The sequence below is a fragment of the Passer montanus genome, unplaced genomic scaffold, assembly GCF_014805655.1.
Source record: "Passer montanus isolate IOZ18808 unplaced genomic scaffold, ASM1480565v1 scaffold83, whole genome shotgun sequence".
NCBI classification, from domain to species: Eukaryota; Metazoa; Chordata; class Aves; order Passeriformes; family Passeridae; genus Passer; species Passer montanus.
Window position 1 is genome coordinate 2,291,568 of NW_024373590.1, and position 18,417 is coordinate 2,309,984.

Here is an 18,417-nt window from a genome sequence, read left to right on the forward strand (position 1 = left end):
CACACGGGATCAAGTACAGAGTGACAAAAAGGCCTAGCAGGAAACCAAACATGTTCAGCATAGTGACTCAAGGAGACATTAATTCAGAATCCAAGTAGCATAAATACAGCTCCTTAAGTACAGGTTTCATGGGGAATACTTAAACATGATGAAAAGCGTATTTTTTTTTTTCTTTTCTGCTTTTTTATTAAAAGTCTTTTCACATTTATTTGGAATTTTTGCTTCCAAGGAAGTAGCTGTTTCATCTTTCCCTTTCTTAGCTATTATGCTAATCCTGTATTTCAATAGTTACTGTATCACAGATTTATAGCTTTCATTGCAATTTGCTTAATACTGATCACAAGCAAATATTATATTAAAAAAATAGTCTAGGTACTTAGTTATGCAAAGAAGCCAGAAACAAAAGAAATTTAAAAAGGGAAAAAGACATCAGTTTGCTCAGATGTCTTTGCATTTACAAATAAAACCTGTGAATAGACCAAATGGATTTGTATTGTTTCACAAGCTGTTTATAGATGCTGAAAACAGAAAGAGTGTATTACATTAAACATCTTTGGTCAGCCTCATAGACAAATCTTCATTACCACGCAGGTCCAAGATGAAGTTTAACAGAATTTCTAAATGCTTTGGATGTTAAATCAGTATTATAAGAGGATCTGCAATATGAAGACAAATTTGTGACTATTTCACTCACTAACCTAATCATTATAGTAATCTTCAACAAACAGAAAACCATATAAGTTTGTAGTTAATGTTTGCCAATTTATGGAAAACTGGTTAGACAAACTGGTTTTGTCCAGCTGGATTCCTGTGCATTGAGAATTAAATGACTACCTGTATTTAAATTGAAGTGCAAAGATTTGACTTTTATAGCAGCTACATGCACACATGTGGACCAACTTGTCACTGGAGAAGTGCAATATAATAATTTTGGCATGTTCAGAACAGGCGGATGTAGTCACTTCTTAAACATATACAAATTTGTTATTCAAACTTGGACACTTAGGTAGACAGATCACAAAGAAGAATTTATGACAGAACATGTTTCAGTTTTAGGTTCAAACCTGAAAACAAAACATAATTTAAAATAGGTTCTGTTTTACACTCCTCAATTCATCCAAATAAGTTATTGTTATCTATAATGAAGTTTCAAAAACACAGTTCACCTAGATTTGATTTTGTTCTCAAGTAAACTTCTGAAGTGCTGCAAATAAAAAAAAGAAAACTCCCTTATGATGTCACAACACTACGTTACTCATTAACTGATTTTTAAACCTAGCTTGAGCTGGAGTCACACCAAGACAGCACTTCCTACAGCAGAGAAAGGCTGTGTGTTTCACGGATCGGTCTAGAATTGAACTTACCTAAGTCTGCAGTTAGCTCCATTAAAATGCTAAAAAAAGGAAGCTCCTTGGAGGACTCCGTTTTTCTTTCTGAAAGTCAGAACAGCTTCCGAAAATCAAGTAATGACACCCCGGCCAGTCCTACGGAGAGTGTTGGATCAGTATTTATAAGGTAAATCCCAATATATTTGAGTGTTTTGCACGTGATGGGGGAACAGAGCAGCAACACAGGAGGGCACTGGGACAAGTGCACTAAAGAAAATACCTAGATAAAGAAGCCTAATAGGAAAAGGAAATGCACACAGAAATGGTAATTTCATGTATGCTACTGATTGCACTGGGAAAGAGCGTACTACTGTAAAGGAGAAACTTGTGATGGGGGACAGAAGGGTATTGTTTTCTCCTTCCTTATCTATTGACACTGAAACAGGGCTTTGAATGTGTATAACACTATACACTAATAGAACTCAAGTTTTAAAGCGACCTCTATAGGGTCACCCAAATATCTGTAATATTTGATCTCTGTACAAAGCAAAAGTAAACTTTGTTAGATCAGTGAGTTAAAAAAAATATTTTCATGTGTGTTTTGGCCTAAAGGAACTTCATAATATTTATTAAACTAATTTTCACATGCCACCTTATTAAAAAAAATATTGAAGGAAGTAAAAAACTTGCTAAATGAATACTGGTAAAGGGTTTCCTGATAGAACATTCAAAAAAAAAAAAAATCTGTTTTCTTACTTTGGAAGGGTCAACTTGTTGAATTGCAATTTCCTGATAGAACATTCCAAAAAAAAAAAAAAAAAAAAAAAGGGAAAATCTGTTTTCTTACTTTGGAAGGGTCAACTTGTTGAATTGCAAATTCCCTCTATGGTGGAATTCATTGCAATGCAGAGTTCTGGATAAATCATGCACATTTTACACAGCACAAAAAAATGAGGGAAGGCAACGTCAGAGGGCTACTGGCACTTGGTGCTTATCCTTCCTCATCTACTGCAGGAGCAAGACAAGTAAATACCCACAGTACTTATGTCAACCCATCATGAATAAAATAGTTTAAAAAGCTATTCAAAATACCATTAGACATTTATTGGTTCTAAATCTGCTTGAAAATTCTTTGCCAAGGGCTGGTCCTTAATTGTTGCGTGGTGCCAAACAACCCTGAAGAGTGATTTGGAACCTCTACATAGTCTTTGTGTGGCTGAATTACATTTCTTTGTGGCTGTGCACAAATTCTTTATATGGGGTGACAGATCTTACCACTAATTAGGTCACTACTATAAAAGAGTTTGTTGGCCTAATTTTTCTCTTTTGAAATATTATTAGGGCTTTTTAATATTATATCTGCATATCATCCTTTCTTCCAACTCAAATGTCAGAGAGATAATGTCCAACAGTTTGAATAGATAATAATCAGAAATTTTTAGTTTTAATTAGGGATTTCAAAGACTCTTATCTAGAACCAATCACTTTGAGTTTGTTTTTTTTTAAAAAATTCACATGACTGTTCATATGCCTCTCAATCTCATTTTGCAATTAGGCATGGGACATAAGTAACACACAGAGGTATTCAGAGGGTGACAACAAAAGATGGTGATTTCTACCCACTTCCTAGTTTGGACAATATAAATTTTGTCCTCCTTTCTGTGTCCTGTTCAGAACACTGGTCAGACAGATTTACCTACTTTTTTATTTACCACTAAATAACCAGTACACAAAAAGCTGCCATATATGCTCTGACAGCAATGTGACCAGGCCTTACAAACAGGTTCTTTACCCCAGATTTCGCAATAATCAACCTGCCTGCCAAGTACTGAGTGGTAGGAGCAGGCCTTCTAGAAAACCAGTTTGCTCAGTTGCTGGTTCAGTAAGGATAATATGATTATAAAACCCTTCTGTGAAACCATACCTCTATCAATAGCAAAGATGGAGTAGCAGGCTGCAAATATAGACAACCTTATAAGGAGGATGCACAATAGCACACAATGAGCTAGATGGACTGAGCTCTCACCAAACTTGCTTTTCATATGTTTGTCACAGTCATGATATATTTATTGAAAATGAGCCACATGAAAAATCACGGAAAATGCTTTTGGAAAAAGTAAATGCAGGCTCTGAATTTTAAGGTACTATTTTAATACAGTCTTATTGATTTGGAGCATATTTTCTATATATGAAGATTCACCCACAGAGAAAATTTACTATATTAATGATCTTTCTTGTTCATTCTAATTATTCATGCCTGAGTAGAAAAACTGACTATACGCCTAAGTTTTTATATGCATCTGTTTTCACCTCACTGTAATTGGCATGTGGATGAGCATGAATTTGGCAGAAAACAGGGAGTTATTAACATTTCATAAAGGGAAGCTCACAGTTTATCGCCACGGCAGCATGTTGTCCCTGACATAGAGCAAAACTGATTTCAGAAGGAAATTATGACTCTGGAGCTAAAGTGGAGGTGTCAGCCACACATTATCGATCAGAAATTTGTATTGATAAATGTACTGGCCACTTGTCTTTGCAGCATTTTATCAGCATGAATGTATAGAGTTGTTCTGACATCAGAACAAAATATGAGCTAAAAAACCAGGGATCTCAAGCTCCCATTTGGAGCTCATCCCTATAATATGAGTCAATACCCTGTATCGAGTTCTCCTAAAATTTAGGAAAATCTTAAGGCTTTTGGTTTTGAATAATCCCCTGAGTGACCCTAGAAAAAAAACCTCAAACATATTGAACACAAGAAAATTCGTTTTTTCAGCAATTTAGACCACAAGTGAATACCATAATGCTATATGATGCCAATCTTAGTAATTATCACATTACAGGTTATATAATAAATGGTTTTAAAAAATCAGCATTTTTCAGTAGCATTGATATCAGGTGAGAACTATAAACAATTTTTTTAAATTACAGAACAATGTTTTTAAAATTGCAGAACATGGAGAGGTTTGTTTTCTAAATATCTCATCTAAAATGGAAATCAAAAGGGCTCTCGACTCCAGTCCTGACACGGCAGCTCATTAGATGCACTACAATACACAAATACAGTAAATACAGCACTCATTTTGCATCTGTGATCGAGCATTAATATTTACCTACCTTTTGCTTACAACAAAATAACAGAAAAACTCTGTAACAACCAACAACATAAACTTTAAAAATGGTTCTGTTATAGACAGGTTTTTGTTTGGACACAAAAATGAACCCTACATCCAGATTTCCTCTATAAAGAGTTTTTGACAGAAAGCTTTTTTAAAGGAAATTCTGCATTGAAATTACACCCCCCATAATCTCCCAGTGTACCACTGTAAGACTGAGGCTTAGCTCAGACTAATTTAAGAAGTCATGTTAAAAAGATAGGCACACACCACCTTCTAAAAGGTGTGTTGTTTTTATAGCTCATTTATGAGCACCTGAAACACCGGCAACCACCTTACAGGTCAATGGCTTTTATCTGGGCTTTGGCATTCACCCTTACTGGCCTGAATATGAAGACAGATTTACACCTTTTTTGGTTTCTTTTTCCCCCAGAGTAATATAACTCCTAGTTCTAAATGAGACAGAACAGTAACTGTATAAGCACAGTCAAATAGCTTATTATTCACAACCCCATCTGATGTAAAGACTGTGAGAAAACTGATAGTATGATTAATTATTTCACATTATCTTGTGTTCCTCACTTTAACCTTCCTCTTCTAAAGGTAAGAACAAACCTTTCCTAAGCTTCTGGAAAGTCTGGGCACTCTATTTTCTTGTGGAAGATTCAATTTATCCTCAAACAAGACAGTTTTCATTTTTTTACATATTTAATGTACCATACTGTTGCACTTCAGAGACTGCCAGACAACTAAAGGTTTTTTCCAACAAAATTATTACCATATTTACACATATCATGAATGTTTGCATGTACTTGGGCATATGTGGTTCCCAAAAGGACCCACATGTATTAATGTATGACACACAAACTGTGTAATTATATACATATATGCACCTTATTCAGTAGATACATCATCAGTGTGTATTCTAATGAATAATAACATACAGCTGTAGCTGGATTGAAATTTTTGTCCAAGTCATCTGTATATAGAGATGTCACACTTGGATATTATCCAGGGTTTACCTGGACATTTATAATCAGAGGATGACAAACCAAGCTAATGTGACCCACCAGAGTAGAACAAGCAATACTTACATTTCTCTTTTATAACACAGCTGGACAATATATTAAATGAGAACATGTATCTCTTTTATTAAAAATAGAAACATATTTTTTAAATTATAAATTAAGAAAGCGGATTTTGCTGCCATGAGATTTCATACAATGGTTTTAAATTACACAATCTAGGAATTACAATATTCTAATGTCCTAATGTTAGCATTGACATTCATGAGGCATCCAGACCAACATACTGCATGAAAATATGCCATAACTGCTCTTTTTTTTTTTTTCCTTTTTTTTTTTTTTAATCATGAGCTAAGAGGAGACAGTGACATGTGTTTTTCAGCAAAATGCCAACTGGTTGAGTACTTTCCCACAGCTGGCAGAACTGCTAACACGTCTCAAGGTTGCATTTTTCCAGTATGTAAGAGAGCTGCCATGAACAATTTGGAGTGAGATGAACATTCCTTTATTTCAATGGTTGTACTCTGTTTTTCCATTAACCCTCCATCCCATACTGTTCTTTTGACCACCACAGCACAGTAAGACACAGTGGTGAGGCTCACAGCATGTAGTGTATCTTCTGTGACTCCACATGGGTCATTTTAAAGGTCATGGCAGTAAATGTGCTGAGTCGAGCTGACAAGTACCTGTGCAATGTGTTACATGCTCACTGAAATGTGGGCTGACATATTGCTGATACCTCAGAAGTTTTGGGTGGCAGTCTCTCTCCTTTGTCCTGCTGGGTGTTACAGCATGAGCATAGCACGGTCTCCAACAGTTCACCCAACTGTTTCAGCATGGAGCCACAAGGAGCAGCCCCGGCATGCTCCACCGTTTGTGATAAGCTCTCCAACTAGCTTTCAGCCCAGCTTACTTCATTTGCCCCATGCACTGCCCTGTCCAAAGGGGGGTTCAACCAATACAGTAATCCAGGCCACTTGAAACAAAAAACAGGAAGGGATAATCAGATAAGACTTCCAGTAAACAGCTCAGAAGAAAAATATTATCTGATATGGGTATCTATGAAGTAATCTCAAACTTCTAAAAGCAAATAAATTATTAAATTCTTAATCCAGGAAAGGAACAGGACTCAACTGGCCAAAACCGCTTTTCACTCATTACAACATTGCACCATTCACAGTGTTCTGGCCCTAGTTATCTTCCACAGACTATTCTGGACCTTGATCCACCTATTTTGAGCATACTTCAGGTATGCTGATTAACTGAGCGCTGTTTTTAAACATTCCTGCTAGAGTCAGGAGTCATCGTCAACACCAGCTTAGATCAGGTATGGCTTTGTCGCGCTGGGTCTTGTACCCTCCAAAGACAGAGTCTGTAGCCTTTCTGGGAAACTTCCTGCAATGCTGCACCACCTTTTTAGTCCAGTTGTTCTGTGGTTTTTTGTAGCGTGCATCTCATAAGCTGGCTTCACTCTGATTTGTGGATGACTTGCGCGTATTCTAGAAATTAGAATTTTTTTCCCTGTTTCAATATCTTTACAAATGTCTATTCATTTGTGTCTCACACTATCAGAGCTCCTATTTCTATAGTATCTAACATAAGACTGCTTTACTATCACATTTCAACTATAAGGACTTAGCAGGTCTTTCAACACTTAATGGCTTCCAAGACATTTGCATAGCTTTCACAGAAGCCTACCAGTGCAGAATATCATAAAGGAAACTGAAGACAAGACATAGACAAAGACCTATTAGGCAAAAGTACTTGTATTCAGGCACTATTGAGGCTGTAGCTCTTAATACATTTTCACACCTGTAAAGACATACAGAAATTTCTACTGAAATGTGCTCAAAGCACATAGAATGCTTGTAATCTTTACTCATTTTCTGCTTTGTTTCTTTACAAGGAAGTTTCCTCATATTCAGGCATGCTGATACTTGCCAGATAAACTGAAAAACACTTTATGAAAACAGCAGCAATGACTGCACTGAAATAAACTTTGTTGATTAAGACAACCTCTAACACTGTCTATTTACAGATAGATTGTCTTTTTCATCATTCAGTAGGCAATATCCTAGCCATAAATCTTTAGGCATGGGTAGCAGTTCCACTGCTTTTTATACTGACTTCTCCAGTGTGTCTCATTAGGCTCTTTTACCGTTTCTTGCTTCATGTCCTTCAAGATATGATTCATAACTATTCTGATAAATTGAGGAAACAGATTGGAAAGGAAAAAAAAGAGCAAAATGCACAAAGGATATGTAGATGGTCATACTTAATCAAGTTTTACAATTTTCTGCCGATGTACTAGAGGATAGAATCTCAGCTGACATTTATAAAAGCTTCATTAGGTCACAGTGCTTGAATACTAAACCTGAGCCAGCCTCACCTCTTGTGAAACAAAAACAGTTTACCACAAAATATGACCAGTGTGTATAGGAAAGATGAAATAATCTTTTAAACTCTTCTTTATACAACTTTCATAAAACTATTGGTGTTGAGTCTGGGGGATTAGGCTTTAGAAAATACGTGAACATACAAGAGGCAGTTCATAGAAAAAAAAAAAAAAAGGAAAAGAAGAAAAAAAGAATTCCTAACCCACAATTTATGCAGGTTTTTACTGTTCTTCATATTTAATAAATTTAGAAGTAATGGCTTTAGATTTCAACTACAAGGATTCAAGACCATATTGCAGATTGAGGACATCCCCTGGATGACAGCAAACACTGGAACGGATGGCCTGGACACACTGATGACTTTTAAGAACAGCTTAGACAGGAGTCTTGTCAGGAGTGACAAAGGAATAGCAGGCCTTAACTCAGGACAGGAAACTAACTCAGTGACTCAGTGAGTCTCTCCCCATTCTGCTTTTCTGTGATTTCATATGTGTCTTAAATATTTTTATTTTGCAATGAAAGTTCTTACTACTGTTCCATCCCTAATTTTTTATCCTTTGCTGTGTTACACATAATGTCGAAGGTACTAATTACTGAAAACCCTGAATCGTCTTTAAGGTTTAATATACTCTGCAGAGCAGGAACATGTGAATTTTAGTCTATACAGCATCACTAGTACTGCAGGCATTAAAAAGTAATCAGTAACTTTATAGTACACTTTCTCTCCCCAGTCTGCCCTTCAGCAATTACATAAAAACACAGCCCAGATTTTCTCATGAGTCTGTTGGTGACAACTTGCTCTTCAAATACTTGCTTTACTGTATCTGTATATATGAGCAATTATCACATTACAGTAAAAGGACCTTTGTGGTTTTTTTTATTATGTAAGACTTGATCATAATAAAAACATATGGTTTTCAAGTATATTCCACTCACATGAGCAGTTGTACATTTGCTTGTTTAATATAAGACACTCCTTTCTGAATATTCCTGAGAATCCTAGTATTCAGAGCTTTTATCACTCAGGAGAGTCCCCTCTCACTCTGCAGTTGCTACAACATGTAGTTTGACAGAGCTTGGTCACATAGTTTCTTTTTCAAATCCTAAAAAAAACTTCACAAGCTACAGTCCTGGTTCATTGCTTATTACTTCCACTGTCATTATCAGCTAAGAGCAAACTGGACTAAAGACACATGTCTTGCCAATCTGCCAGAACCAAGTCTCTGACAAGAGTTAAGATACCATGACATGGAAGAAATAATTAAGCAAGGATTCCTTTTTTAGTGTCGAGGCTTTAGGCATCAATTTATGTGAATGTAAGTTTCTTCTGCACACTAAATTACTAGACAGATGGATTTAAATCAAAGAGCTGTGCACATCTTGAGAATGGAGCCAGATGAAACTACAAGAGAGACTGAGCTCCAGGACCAAGCAACTCCTTTCTAGTTCTTGCACCATTGGGGTGAAGACAGAAACCTCTGGCAATGAATGAACAGAACAGTCAGTGGCAGTGTTCATTTCCTAAAGAGGTGGTTACACCTGACAGACTGAAAATCTAAGCACTCAAAAGAAAACAAATTTTAATTATTCAAATATCTAGAAGTCACATTCTCACCTACTAAAACCAGAACTTCTGCTGAACTGCATATAGTTACACAGGAATTATTCAACCACAAGTCTGCCTCAAAATTAGGACTAAATTATCAAATACATTTTTAGTGCAATGAAAAGCCTCCAGAAGCAAGATGAGGGGTAGGCAGTCACTTTTCCTAATGATTCCAATCCTCCTGTACATGCCTTGTTAGTGCACACTTACACAAGAAGAAGCCCCAGGGTACCTAAAACCTCACACAGGTTTCTGCACCCAGGAACAGACACATGATGCCTTCCCCAGCCCTTTCAGTTCACACCTCACACAGGTTTCTGCACCCAAGAAAAGGGCCTGAACAGACACATGATGCCTTCCCCAGCCCTTTCAGTTCAGCTCTAGTCATAGTCTAGGCAGCTGAAATGGCTCCTATTCTTTTATGGTTGGATAAACAAGATGCTGTTTTACTGCCACAGGTTGTATCTGATCTTAGGAGGTGGGAGAAACTCCGCAAAGCAGTGCCAAGTGCACTCAGGGGCTCCACGAGGAACACCAGCAGCAATCAGTGTTTCACAGGAACAGGGCCTAACAGGCTGAATAATCTCCCTTGTAAATTAAATCTCATTTCTTTTCCACATGTACCTTGACATTTATGTTAAATACTACACGAATATTGGTAAATGGTGTCTCCCAGAAATACAGCCATTTTAAATGTCTTCGGTTCTATGCATCCTAGCACATACTCTTTAAATTTTCCTGTACTGGAGCCAATTAAATCCACATGGTCTAGCAAAAATCATACAGCAATCTCACATTTTTTGTAGGATCTGTGTGCTCAAGCAGCTATGGCAGTCTTGAGGTATTTCACCATTAACACCTCTTTCTTATCATTGATTTCCTGAAAGTATTGCAACAATACCTAAAACTTATTTCTCTTTTCAATCTGAAATGCACATTAGTGTCTATCTCCTACAGAAAAATTCACTAAAAGAAACCACTCTACGGTACATCTTCTCCCTTTAGCTCATGTGAATAGTCAGCTGTTAGGAAGTTATTCTATTAATAATTTTATTAAAACATGAAAATAGACTTTGCCTAGACATGTTATTTGAACTCTCATCCCCAGATTTTCTCTCCTTTGATTGTGTACTTACAACCACAGAGTCCATTTAAGCTTTATTAAAACATAATTTCACCTAACTGGGGTATTAACCAAGTAGTAAAAACATTTTTCATATGTATATTCAGAGTTAGTGCCTTCCATGCAAGATTACTTGTGCCAAGTGCTGCCTTAAATCTAACCTTCCTAAGGGCCCTCAATCTTCCCCACAGCTCTGCCAGCACAGGCCCAAGGAAGGCCAGGGGTAAGCCAGCTTGCTGGTTTTTACACTGTATTCGATCATTTTGTCAGAGTTAGTAGAAATGAGACAAGGGCAAGGCCCATCTGGAATTAAATTTGGACAAGGATGTCAAAAACAACATGAAGAATGTCTTTAAATACATCAGTAACAAAAGGAAAAGTAAGAAGATGCAGAGAAGGCAAAGCTACTAAACACCACCTTAAGCAAATCTTACTAAACACACCAGTCTTCACTGGCAAGACCAGCCCTCAGGAATCTCTGACCCAGGAGACCAGGGTAAAGGAATGCTGGAACCAAGACTTCTCCTTGGTCAAGAAGGACTGGGTTAGAGAATACCTAGGCAAATTCAACATATATAAGTCCATGGGCTTGACGTACCCAAAAGTGCTGAGAGAGCTGATGGACATCACAACTATGGTCACCTTTGAAACGTCATGGAGATCAGGACTAGTGCCCGAGGACTGAAGAAAGCAAATGTCACTCCAGTTTTCAAACAGGGCAAGAAGGAGGATGCAGGGAACTATCAGCCAGTCAGCTCACCTCAGTCCCTGGAAAGGTGATGGAGCACCTCATTCTGGAGGCCACCTCTATCCACAGGGAGGACAAGAAGGTGATCAGGAATAGTCAGCATGGATTCATTAAAGGTCAGTCTTGCTTGACCAACCTGATTGCCTTCCATGATAAAACAACTACATGGATGGATGAAGGGAGAGCAGCAGAGGTTTTGTCTACCTCAACTTCAAGGCTTTTGGCACTGTCTCTAACAGGCAAACTCAGGAAGACTGGACTGAATAGGAGGACAGGGAGGTGGATTGAGAACTGGCTGAACACATCCCAGAGTCATAATCAGTGTCACAGGCTCTAGCTGGAGGTCTGTTTGTGGTGGTGTCTCCCAAGGTTCAATACTGGGCCCAGCCTTGTTTCAATCAATGACTTGGGTGAAGGGGCAGAGGCCTGCTCAGCAATTTCCTGACAACACAGAGCTGGAAGGAGTGGCCAATAGCCCAGGGGGCTGAGCAGCCCTTCAGAAGGGCCTCAGCAGCCTGGAGCGATGGGCACAGAGGAACCTTCTGAAATTCAGCAAAGGCAAGTGCAGGGTCCTGCAGCTAGGGAGGGAAAAAATCCAATGCAGTAGCACAGGCTGGAGGCTGACCTGCTGGGAAGCAGCTCTGAGGAGAAGGACCTGGGAGTCCTTGTGGACAGCAAGCTCTTCAGAGCCAGTAGTGAGTCCTTGCAGCCAAGCAGGCTGATGGTATCCTGGGCTGCATTAAGAGGAGCAGGGCCAGCAGGTTGGAGGATGTGATCCTTCCCCTCCTCCTCTGTTTGGCCCTGGTGAGGTATCACCTGGAGTGCTCTGTCCAGTACAGGGCTCCTCAATGCAAGACTAGGAACTCCTGAAGATGTCCAGCAGGAAGGACTAAATTGATCAAAAGTCTGGAGCATGTCTCGTCTGAGGAAAGGCTGAGGGAGCTAGGCACCTTCAGCCTCAAGAAAGGACAACTGATTGAGGACCTCATCAATGCCAAGGGGACAGGAGCTAGGCTCTTTTCAGTGGTGCTCAGCAATAGCAAAGGCAATGGGCAGAAACTGATGCAAAGTTCCACCTGAACATGGGAAAGAATTTTTTCACTCTGCAGGTGAACACACACTGGAACAGGTTGTCCAAAGAGGTTGTGGAGTCTCCCTTGCTGGAAATATTCAAGAACCATCTGGACACAATCCTGTGCTATAAATTCTCGGATAGTCTCGCCTGAGCCAGCATGCTGGACCCACTGGTCCCTTCCAACATTACCTATTCAGTGGTTTTGTGATTTTTCTGTGCAAAGCAGCATGGAGTGCTGCCATTGAGAAAGGAAGCATAACCACCTACTTGTCTGCTCAAGATGTAAAGTCGCAGATGGAAATACCAGCTAATCATTTCAGAAGTTCAACTTAGCTGAGCAGTCCTGAGGCCAGTATCAGTACTTGGACTACTGCCTGCTTCCACGAGTCGCCAGGAAAGTGCACTGACAGAAAGCAGGGCCCCGGCCACCGCCACCTTCCTCCCGGGGCTGCGTCAGTGTCAAGCCGCGTATCTCCTGTACCCCCGTATAAAACATTAAGGATGCCTTTTGTTGGAGCCGGCGGGAGCCGGCGTCTCACGCGACAGCGTCCCGACTGAATAATTTAAAGCTCGTAAGGGATCGGCCGCATGGGGAGCGAGGCGCCGCATCCCTCACAAGTTCGGCGGCGCCCAGCCCGGCCGGGCGGGCTCAACCGGTTTGTGGCGGCTCCGGCTCCCGCCGGCCCGCACGGCGGCGGGTCCGCCCCGGGGGCGCCGGGAGAGGGGCTCCGCGCGGGGCTGCGCCCGGGCCGCGCAGCGCCGGGGCCGCGGGGAGCTGCGGGCGGGGGCGGCGGGGGAGCCCCCAGCGCCGGGGCCGCGCTGCTGGGGGCGTCGGCCTGGGAGTTCCCGGGGAAGAGTCACCAAGGGGGCTCCGCCTCCAGGCTTAAATCGAGCGCCAACACCCCCGCTCAGCCAAGACCCGCGCTCGAGTTCAGTGTTGAACTCCCAAGTTACAGTTTTAGGAGCAAGGCGTATAAATACTGCTTCTAGTACTTACCCAACAGCCTGAAAATCTTTCTGAGCTGTGGCACAGTAATTGTGCTTTATCGCTTATGTTAAAGTGTACGAGCTCCTGTGGGAAGCTGTGATCCTTTCCTCTGGGTGCCAGGAAAACCCAGAGCTTTGTCGAAAGTTCACAAAGTCTTCAAGAGACATTAAAGTGGGAGTTCATTCTGATGTCCCTTCTCAGGAGAAGGATGGTGGTCACTTGCCGGTCCTGGCATGGTTCCCCACTGGGCGAGCCCAGCGTGGCCATACCCGTACTACACTTCTGCTTCTTAACCTGAGAAGTATGGTAAAAATTGAGCAGGTGAGGAGGTCAGAAATATTCTTCATGGGGAAGAGGAGGCCCTGCTGCTTGGTAAGGGCTGCTTGGACTAACTGGTGGAAGGTAGGGAAGTCAGAGTGCTCAGAAGGGTGGGAGAATTCCCCTGAGGCTGCTGATCTTGCCAGCCTCTGATGATGACTGGGAACGTCCAGAGTTAAAGGTTCACTCCTGCATTGGTCTCTTGCTTCTGCAGAGATCTCAAGTTGTTTAGGTGCTTGTGAGCCATGGCATTGCCCATCACGTGAAAACATTGCTGAAATCAAGCAGCTGTCTGCTTCCATATCAGGCTCCCAATCCACATGGGTCTGGGCAGTCCCAAGGACAGTTTTTGAGAAGTTAAGCATCTGTGAAACAAGAAACAAAAATATGTGGGGTTTTCTCCTCAAAAGAAATTAAGAAGAGTTCACTTTCTCCTAAACTGGGATGATTCCTCTTCCCAAAGAACTTTTTTTCACAAATATTTAATCTTAAACATCTTCCAGGAGAAAGGGGAATAAGTTACCAGCAGCTAACTCTTTCTCTTGAAGCAAATTCTGAGAAAGTCTGTGCTGGATTGTGGGTTTTTCCCGCAGCTGTTGCATGCGTGATGTCTAAGCAGGTGTATTCCTAAGGTATGTATCGCAGTGAAATCTGTTACCAGAAATAACTTGCTTGTTAGAGAGCACTGGGAATCAAAGTGTCTTCTAAGTGTCCTTTATCCTGTATGGTGTAATCACATCAGTGACTTCACACTACAAATGAAACATAATTCCCAGACCTTCTCTAGAGTCTTCTGACTTGAAGCCTTGGATCCTGATCCCTGCGCAGAATTATGCCAGTGAACATAATGAAATTATTCAGGTATGACAGATCGGTATCTGATTTTTCTCTTGAAAACAGAGCTAGGAGTCCAAGGTAGTATATGGAGGCATTGAACATGCACAGGTAACTGACCATCTGTTTTGCCCCCAGGTGTTTAGTCTTTCAGTCCTTCATCAGTTAACAGTTTTAGAGGCAAGGTCAGTCTTAACCAGTGTGATAAACAAAGAAGTCTTACTCACTATGACTCTGGAGCTTTTTTTAGCTGTCAATTTTTGCTGTTCAGTAGGTGTCATGCAGGGAAGAGCTAGGCAGTCTGTTACACTTTAAGATACAGTGTTCAGCAATAGTAGCCTGACAGCAGGAGGGTGAAAAGACTGGGAGAGAAAAAAAACAAACAAAAAACTTGAAAAGGTTTGTCTTAAACTAGAAAGTTGTTGAAGCATTTGCTCTTTGGAAACAAATTTGGAATTTCTTTTCCAGCCCCATTTTACTGAGAAACTTGTCTGAGAAGCTCTTGTGTTCATTTGATTGGAACCTCACAAGCCAGGTATCTTTGCTTTGACTAATGCGAAGTTACAGGGGAGATTGTTCAGCTGAAGAACAGAAGCATGGCTTTAATTCAACTAGAAATGAGATTACTAGAAGCTGAATTGTTGAAGATTTGGTATTAGAAGATGTTGTACATAAGTGTATGTGGATTTGGTGGAGTTTCATTGCCCTCATGCACTTCCAGGGAACAGCATGCAATCAACAGAGCTCATGATGACCTCTATTTGAAAAAAATATTAGCAGTGTTTATGGAATCTTTAGTGTTTTCCAAAGCTCAGCGGGGAGAGAAATTCATGTGTGTAAAAAGATTTATGTTTATACCATAACCTGTACTTCCTGGAGGTATGCTTACAATGTTATTCAGTTTAGAGATGAACTTCATAGCTTAATATGCTGCTAGTGCCATAAGGGCTCTCTGGGGGATAGATGCATCTGATGGACTGAAGCTGTAAAGGTATTTTGGGATGTTTTGGGTTTTTTTCAGGGTTTTCTTGGATTAGGTTTTCTTAAGTGTTTCAAGATTAGAAACTTTGAAGTTCATATTTATCCAACAGTGATTCAGAAGAGCTAAATACTTTCATACTGATTCAGAAAATAGGCTCGCCTGGCATGTTTCGTGATACTTATATATTTGCCAAGTTTCCAGTAGAGCTCTGTGGGTTGTAACCCCAGCGAAAATACTATGTGGAAGATGGGCACTGCTATTATGCAGACCCAAAATAGTGATGTGCCAAAAGTTTGTCATTATGTGGAGCTCCTTCCAAGCAAATAAAAAATTTGTGGACAGAAAAAACCTTCCAAGTGGAGCTCCCTAACTATTACCTCCTAATGTGGCCTTGGACCAAAAAGGAGTTAACCCTTGCACTGTATTTAGAGAATATTTATTTTCGTGACTGGGAAGTGGGATGTGTTTTATTTGTGGTGGCACTGGACCTCCCCTAGAAGTGGTCAGCCTTACTTCAGGGACAGCAGGTGGAAAAGATATTTGAAAATTGTGCAGTGAAAATAAGAGTGTGGCACATTAAGGAGAAATGGCAGAGGAGTAATATAATAGCAAGTAGTTCACATGCTTTGTCAGCATCCTTCTGCTTTTACCCATGCTTGCTTCTGACAAAGTCCACTTTCTGGTGCCACTGGTAATATTTGTTCATAAAATTTGTATGATTCAGTCTGTCTGTATAAGTGTAATGTGATGGGTTACAGTATGGCAAGATTCTGCTAACATTAAGTGGCACATTCTGGCCCCTTACAGTTTACAGAATCAGGTAATGTCCAATTACCGAGTAAAACTTAAAGAAATGAAGCGACTGGGACTTAAGAATCTGAACTATGTGGAAGGTTTTAAATATTTATCTTTTTTTTTTAGCAAAAATGCATTGCAGGTACTGGGGAAAATATACTACTACAAGCAATGGAAAATGCTTGCAAGCAAATTGGGTACTTCTGAGTAGAGAGAATGTGATTTTTATGGTTTGTTTGTCTGGCATATTATTCTGTTGTAACAGATGTTTCTTAATAACTGTTTATCAGTTGATAAATTAAAACAGAATTAATTGAGTGACTTGTGCTTAATCAAAATTCACATTTTTTTAAAGTCTCTTACTTGAGAAAAACACAAAGTGCTGAGAAAAAAGGGGAAGTAATTTATTACCAACTTAAAGTTTTATTTCAACTTTGACTGTGATCTAGATTGACTCCTTTCCAGCATCCAAACTTCTGCTGTGGTTTTTTGGTGGAGTTTGGTTTGGTTTGGGTTTTTTTGGTTTTTTTTTTGTTTTTTATTTGCAAAGAAGAAAAGTGTCTTGATTGACTCCTTTCCAGCAGCCAAACTTCTGCTGTGGTTTTTTGGTGGGTTTTGTTTTGGTTTGGTTTTTTTTGGGTTTTTTTTTTGTTTTTTATTTGCAAAGAAGAAAAGTGTAAGTATGTACTTTCAGGGGATGAAAATACTAACGCATACAAAGTATCATATTTTTTAATTCTTCTCTAGTAGTTCTTCCTTACTTTTTATAGCAAAAGTTGTAACACATAATCTCCAAAGAAGGAGAGGCTTGCAAATGAAACATTTAAATTTTGGTGTGAGAGACAAGAGTTTTTCAGTTTAGGTTTGAACCTTCTTTTGTTCATTATGATGGTTTTTGATCACTTCCGTTTTTTCCCTTTTTTCTTCCTGCCATTCCTATTGTGTTCACTTTATGTGCATGCCTAAGTTATATAAAAAAACCAGCTTTTTAAAAATAATTTTTCCATGTGTAAATGCATGGTATGGATCTGAAGAGTTTTGTCTTTCTACCCAGTGCCTCATGTGGCTAATGTATTTATTAGTAAGATGCAATCTGTGAGAAATGCTAGTTAGACAACATAATAGCTACAGCTTTGGGCAGCAGGATTCGTTGCTGGTATTTGACAGGTGATGCATAGACATCCCATCACAGTAGTGTGTTCTTATTTCCTTCTCCATAACTGTTGCATTCATGTGGTTAGAAATTATGTGCTTATCTAATGAGGCCACTGCTGAGACTAATGATGTGTGTGCTCTGTGCATAGCTGTTTCCAAGTCCAAGTATATACTTTCCAATGAATCTTTTCAGAGCTGTGTTACTTTAACTAAACTTCTACTTCACACTGACTGTCTCTGTCCTTGAAAAATAGCACACTAAGGTTAGGGTGTTTAATGAGCTCCAGAAAGAGTGACAGGAAATAATATGTAGGCTGCAGATAGGCAGCAGACAATTTCAGCGGAACAGGGAACATAGAGGCAGACTGAAGCCTTCACCCTCTGTGGGTAGACGAGGGAAACCTAGTTATCTGACTATGAAACAGCAGTTCTGTACATCCCCCATAAAACCAGCCATACCCTGGCGTGTTCTGCATGTGCCTCAGTTTAGCCCTTTGGCTATAGCTGCAGTCTGTTTGTGAAAGACGGACCACCTAGGCAAAAGACTTTTGATGAACCTTTGTAGCTGCCATCTATGCTATACTAGTTCAAGAAGAGCTATTTAGATTTGCTCAGCCTTTTTCTCAACAGGAAGGAAGTTTATCTTACAAAAGTCCAGTAAATAACAGGATTGTAGATATTCCTATTTGGTTGTGAGAAATTTTAATACATGTAAACGTGCTATGGCCAGCATAAGAGTGAGTGTGTTTTGCCGTGGAGGACAGCTTGTGGCCAGTGGAAAAGCTCAGACTGAAGAAGCGGGCTTTGAGAGCATTCAGATGCAGTGTTGTGGTGACATAGAAAAGTAAAAAAAAAAAATGGTAAAAATAGAAAATCCAGTTGTCCTTAACAGGGTGTCTGGCTACCATGAGTCACATCTGATCCT

General features: G+C 39.9%; 1 protein-coding gene across 4 annotated transcripts in view; it reads left to right on the forward strand.

Annotated features, from left to right (window-relative positions):
* The first annotated feature begins 1,321 nt into the window (after window positions 1-1,321).
* The window catches only part of GRAMD2B (GRAM domain containing 2B), a 41,667-nt gene continuing 24,571 nt past the window's right edge, over window positions 1,322-18,417 (forward strand). For 2 of the 4 annotated variants that reach the window (XM_039733109.1, XM_039733110.1), the window contains exon 1: window positions 1,322-1,515. In XM_039733109.1, coding sequence (XP_039589043.1) covers window positions 1,391-1,515 — 125 coding nt within the window. In that variant the 5' untranslated portion in view covers window positions 1,322-1,390. Of the gene's footprint in view, window positions 1,516-14,531; window positions 14,588-18,417 lie in introns of those variants that run through there. The other 2 variants (XM_039733108.1, XM_039733111.1) reach the window with 2 other exon arrangements.